This window comes from Rhincodon typus, chromosome 4 (assembly GCF_021869965.1).
Source record: "Rhincodon typus isolate 14 chromosome 4, sRhiTyp1.1, whole genome shotgun sequence".
Taxonomy (NCBI): domain Eukaryota; kingdom Metazoa; phylum Chordata; class Chondrichthyes; order Orectolobiformes; family Rhincodontidae; genus Rhincodon; species Rhincodon typus.
Window position 1 is genome coordinate 5,989,507 of NC_063335.1, and position 6,124 is coordinate 5,995,630.

The 6,124-nt window shown below is 39.4% G+C and overlaps 1 protein-coding gene across 4 annotated transcripts in view; it reads right to left on the bottom strand.

The window, feature by feature from the left end:
• Positions 1 to 6,124, bottom strand: part of LOC109933307 (TPR and ankyrin repeat-containing protein 1) — an 89,827-nt gene that overhangs the window by 47,461 nt on the left and 36,242 nt on the right. For all 4 annotated transcript variants that reach the window (XM_048595555.1, XM_048595553.1, XM_048595554.1 and 1 more), the window contains one exon: positions 1,953 to 2,094. In XM_048595555.1, coding sequence (XP_048451512.1) covers positions 1,953 to 2,094 — 142 coding nt within the window. The remainder of the gene's footprint in view (positions 1 to 1,952; positions 2,095 to 6,124) is intronic.

Genomic DNA, 6,124 nt, shown 5'->3' on the forward strand with positions numbered 1-6,124 from the left:
TTTTTTTCCTTCACAGATGCTGCCAGACCTGCTGAGCTTTTCCAGCAACTTCTGTTTTTGTTCCTGATTTACAGCATCTGCAGTTCTTCCGTTTTTTTATATATTGAATGTAATTAATGATAGAATGGATATGACCTAAAATTCATCTCATGTAAATGGTTAGGCCCTAGGCTGTAAGCATACTATACAATGTATACATTAAAAATAAATACTGCCCAAGACTACGATAACATCAGTAAAGTTCACTGTATTCAAAACAAAGAAATTGCATTTACGTAGCATCTTTCATCACCTCAGGACTTCCTAGAATACTTCATAACGAATATGTATTTTGAAGTTCAGTCACAATTGCAAAATGAAGCCGGTATCTAATTTACATACGGCAAGGTCCCACAAACAAGATTATGAAATGTTAAATGTTTAAAGTTTCTGTTACTAGTTACGACGTTGTGTAGAATAATTGTGAATTGGAAGGCAGGAAACGAGAATTTATTTGTTTAAAAAATGATAAGGGAGAATAGTGTGTGGTTCTTTTAAGAGGTAAAGTGCTTTTCTAAGCTTAGAGATTTATACAGGAAAAAAGAATGCGTCTGTATGTAGCTGAAGACATACAGCCAGTTCTAAAATTGAAACATACATCAATTAATTGGCTGTGTGATTGGAAACCTTAGGCTTGTTTTGATGTTTTGGCAACGAGGTGAAATCAGCCAATTAATTTAAACCAAGCATTTAGCAATTGAAAACCAATGGAATTTAAATCTGATTGTTTTGACAACCTCGGACCAATGCGTTTGTAAGAAAATTGATATGTCATCCAAGGTATATAAGGAGAGGGTTTGTGAAAATCGGTGTGAAAGCGAACCACCATCTGAGAAAAAGCATCTAGCTCTCACAAGAAATCGCTAAGCTCTCTAAGAAAGCACCATCTATCCATAAAAGGTACCACGGCACTTCCAGCTAAGTGTCTTCACAGAAGACTTCAGAGAAAACATCCCTGACAGCCAGATTAGCGGAAGAAAGGAACTTATGACATGAGAACAGCAGAATAAAGGCGTATAGACTTTAACAGATTAAGCTGTAATTTATTTTCTTGTTACTTGGGTTTATGCAAGTGGAACTTGTGCGTATTGGAACAGCATACCAGAAGAATTAAGTTCAGTTAGGGAAGTGTTAGTAGTTATGGGGGAATTGTTTGATTTGTTAGTAATTCTGTCATTTGTTCACTGTTAGGGTTAAATAAATAAATCGTTACTTGTTACTTATAAAGTGAATATCAGAGATTTTCTTTCATTTAACATCCCCTTATCTGTAACATACTGATACATTAATTATCTGACATGGTGATCCCTTAATAGGATTGTAGAGCAGCAGTATATATTCAAAGAAGATTACTCAACGAGTGTTCTTTTTTCTCAGCATTTCAACAACTGGCAGACTTGTGCGAATTGGTTCCATACTTAGTGCATTCTGTGTGAATGGGCATGGAAGGGCCATGGAGGGCATGAAAGTGGCAAGGAGGGCCTGGAGTTGGTATGGTAAGCGAGTGAATGGGTGAAACATGGAAAGCCTAACTGCAACTAACATAACATAGACGAAAGCCTACAGAATGGAGTTGGATCTTCTAACCAGCCTGCTTCAGTTCTTGAAATGGCAATCGTTGTGGTGACTATGGTCCGTTTCAGGGGTCAGTGTGCCGGACTCCATTTGACCCATCTATCAGCAGCAAAAAGGGGCCATTCAAACCAAAGACAGTCCGACAAGCTGGGTAATTTCTGCTCTGGTAACGGAAATCTGGCTCAGAATGGCAACCAAAATCATGTGTGTATTGTTTTACAGTAGCATCGATCCTATGATCTTCTGAATCATAAATGGGAGTGCCACCATTGAGTCAAGACTAATACCTGCAAAGAATAACTTCAATAAACAGGTTTATTAAAAATAAAGTTACTTACTGGTCCTTATGGCAAGTTTGAGGATGGAATGAAGTGGGAATGGTCCAATGCTTTCAAGCTTTACACCATGAGACACTAAGGTACGCAACAGCTGTGTTATCCAATCTCTGTATTGGAATGGTCTATACTTAGGAAGAAAACTCTGGCAGAAGTTGGGGGTGGGTGGGTGGGGGGGAAAGAAATAAAAAGGGAAAAGAAGCATTTGAACATAAACCTTGCAAGCAAACGTATGAACAAAAGTGAAAATACTTCGATTAAAACAGATTGAAAGAATTAATTCCCAGAGACATTTGAAACCAAAAGTAAATTTAGTATGGGGCAAGGGGTCAAGATGAAAAAGAATCCAACAGTTTTAGCAAACTTTGTTCATCAGACGTACAGAGAAATCGCAAAAAAAAATTGGTGCCCATGTGCCCAGAAGCACCAGCTTAATTTTTAACATCTCCCTGACGGGTGACAATCAAGGGTAATTAGCAAAATCTCCCAAAGGTGATTAATTCATCTCAGGCCACAGCCTATTTTGCAATGGGGCTTTTAAAGCTAATACAAACGAACACAAAAACTGAAGACAGGTTGTACTCAGAACTTCTGAGGAAGGGTCACCGGACCCAAAACGTTAACTCTGTTTTCTCCTTCACAGATGCTGCCAGACCTGCTGAGCTTTTCCAGCAACTTTGATTTTGTTCAGTTAATGGAAACTGAGAGAACAGTGGATGCAGAACTGAGGAAGGGTCACTCGACCTAAAACGTTAACTCTGATTTCTCTCCACAGATGCTGCCAGACCTGCTGAGCTTTTCCAGCAATTTCTGGCCCTATATTCTCTGGAATTTAGAAAATTGAGAGGTGATCTCATTCAAATGTACTAAACTCTCACAGGAATTGAAAGGGTAGATGTAGGAAGGCTGGGTTCTAGGACCAGGAAGCAGAGTTAAAATAAGGGACTAGGATGAGGGAGAATCTCTTCACTCAGAGGTAGTGAATATTTGGAATTTCCTGCTCCTTAAACTGTGGAGGCTCAGTCATTGAGCATGTATGCATGAGACAGGGATTGACCGATTTCTCTGTATTAAAATCAACAAATACAAATAGTGCAGGAAAATGGTACTGAAATAGATCAACTATGATTGTGTTGAATAATGGAGTGGGTCTGAAGGGCTGAATGAACTCCTGAACCTACTTATGCCTTTCTGATAATGAAAATCTTCTCCCTAAATCAATTGCCTTGTAATTGCACATATTGTTCAAAATTCTTGAAAATGTTTCATATAAATGCTTCCCCTGCCATTTTTCCTTAATGAAAAATACTGATACTGTAACAATTATCTATTGAATTGTCTTACATTTTTTAATGCCTTCACTTAAAAAAAGTGAGGGCCTCAGTTCCTCAATGTTGCAAAGTTGAGTAGAGTACTTGTGGAATGGAAGGCAGGACATTACAGTTTGGTGCTTGTTAAATGCTATGGGGAAACTAGTGCATGATCCCTTTGAAAGATGATGTCCTTTTTCTATGCTTAGAGATTCAAAAAGGATGTCTGTGGGTTTGCAGGTACACCGAGCACCTGAATTGAAACATTTGTATCAAAAGGGTATACCGTTAGCAGGCAAAACAGCATTTTAACCAAGACAACAGGTTTTCAAATTTAGTTAATTAATTTAAATTAGGCCCTCAGATACCAAAAACCAATTAAATTTAAATCTGATGGTGTTGACAACATAGGACCAATCCTATAAGAAATTGATACATCATCAAGGGTATGAAAGATGAGGACATTTGCAAAAATCGGGAGAGAGCCAACCGTCATCGGCTAAGAGAACAGCTCTCAGCTCTAAAAGAATCATTGTCTCTCTCTCACAATTCTCTAAGCCTTAGAGTAAGCTCCACGTAAGTTAAAGGTACCTATGGCACAAATAGTTAATGTTCCTGACAAAAGTTCATGCACTTTGGTAAGGAGAATAAAAGCATGGACTATTTTCTAACTGGGGAGAAAATTCAGAAGTCTGAAGTGCAAAGAGACTTAGGAGTTCTTGTCCGGGATTCTCTCAAGGTAAATTTGCAGCTTGAGTCAGTAGTCAGGAAGGCAAATGCAATGTTGGCATTTATTTTCAGAGAACTTGAGTATAAAAGCAGGAATGTATTACTGAGGCTTTAAAAGGCTCTGGTCAGGCCACATTTGGAGTATTGTGTGCAGTTTTGGGCCCCATATCTCAGAAAGGATGTACTGGCCCTGGAGCAGGAGGTTCACGAGAATGATCCCAGGAATGGAAAGCTTAACATATGAGGAACGTTTAAGGACTCTGGGACTATACTCATTGGAGTTCAGAAAGATGAGGGGGGATCTAATTGAAACTTACAGAATACTGAATGGCCTAGACAAAGTGGCTGTTGGGCAGATGCTTCCATTGGTAGGAGAGACTTGGACCCGAGGGCACAGCCTTACAGTAAAGGGAAGACCTTTTAGAATGGAGATAAGGAAAAACTTCTTCAGCCAGAGAGTGGTGAATCCATGGAATTCACTGCCACAGAAGGCTGTAGAGGCCAGGTCATTGAGTACATTTAAGACTGAGATAGATAGGTTCTTGATTATCAAGGGGATCAAGGGTTACGGGATGAAAGCAGGAGAATGGGGTTGAGGAACTTATCAGGCATGATTGAATGGCGGAGCAGACTCGATGGGCCGAATGGCCTAATTTCTGCTCCTATGTCTTATGGTGTCAAGAGAATATGAAGGAGTAAAACAGACTGTATTGAGTGCCTAACAATTGGTATCAGAAGCATATAGACAACAGTTCAGAAATATAGGAAGGAACCAGGTGACTAATATCGAGTTTGAAAGAATTAAACAGAGTAACTTTGATAGATGGGTGAGAGCATTAAAGCTAGAAAAGATGCATGAGGATCTTAGAGATGTTATTCTGTTGGAGGAGTTTAGAAACTCACTTCCAGACATGAAAAGAACTCATGTTGAGGAACAGAATGTTAAAACATCAAGAAGAAATGGCAGACAAATACGCTTTAGTGCATAAATTTGAAAGCTAACTTCCGACAGCAATTTCATTCGTGAGGGCTAGAAATTGGGAAGGAGGGAGATTACACTGGGAGCAGTTTACCACTGTAAAAACAGAAACCCAAGAGGGTAAAAAGGATTTGGAAGACCTCAGGTGTTTCCACTGCAATAAGGTAGGACACACAAAGTCACAGTGCTGGTGGTTTAAGAGAGGCACTGGGAAAAAGAATGTGGTAAAAGAGGCTAAAGCAGTGAGATTAGTTGAGGTAGTGAAGGAATTCCCAAGAGAAGTCAAGGAGCTGCAGGAGAGTGCATAGCCTAATCATGGCCTAGAAAGTAAGATAATGCCCAATCTTTTCAAAGACTTCACCTGTGTGGGTAAAGTTTACTCAGGTAGAACAGGGGGAGTAGGTAAAAAAGTTAACATATTTAGAGATGTGGTCAGTCTCTAATAGTAAGAGATGACAATGTTTGCACTCCTTCTGAAATGCTGCCCAAGAATGACAGTCTGTGGAAGAAATGGAAAGAGAATTAGTGTTCCCCTGTGTAAGATAAGGCTAGAAATCCAATCAAGATTGGGGAAGTGATAGGGGGAGTGATTGAAAGATTGGCTACTCCAGGAATAAAGTTTGTTCGTGGAAACAACATAGCTGATCAAAGGTGGGAGTGATGCCCATTGTAGTGGGGAGGTCAAAAGAAAACCAGGGAACTGAGGAGCTAAAAGGAAATACACTGGATTTTTTTCTGGATTGTGTGGTGACAAGATCCCACAGCCGTAAGCTAAAACAAGAAGGGAAAAAAGAAGAGAAGAGAAAGATGAAAGAGTTGCGGTCCAATTAGCTGACACCCTGATGAAATGATAAAGGAAAAACCTAAGCAGGTAGAGGATCAGGCAGAGGTGTTTAGTTCTAAAAGGTTAATGGACCGACGATAAAAGATGAGACGATAAAGGATTTATATCATAAAGCCTACTTGTAAAAGGAATCAGAATGTATTCCAGAATATTATTACCTTAAGGATAAAATCTTTAGGTGGAAATAGAGACCTTGGCAGATGAGAATTGGGCGGAAGTTCACCAGATTGTATTGCTGGGAGAATACAGGGAGAAAGTATTGTGGATAGCACACAAATTACTTGTAGGAGGTCATCTAAGAGTGAGGAAGACT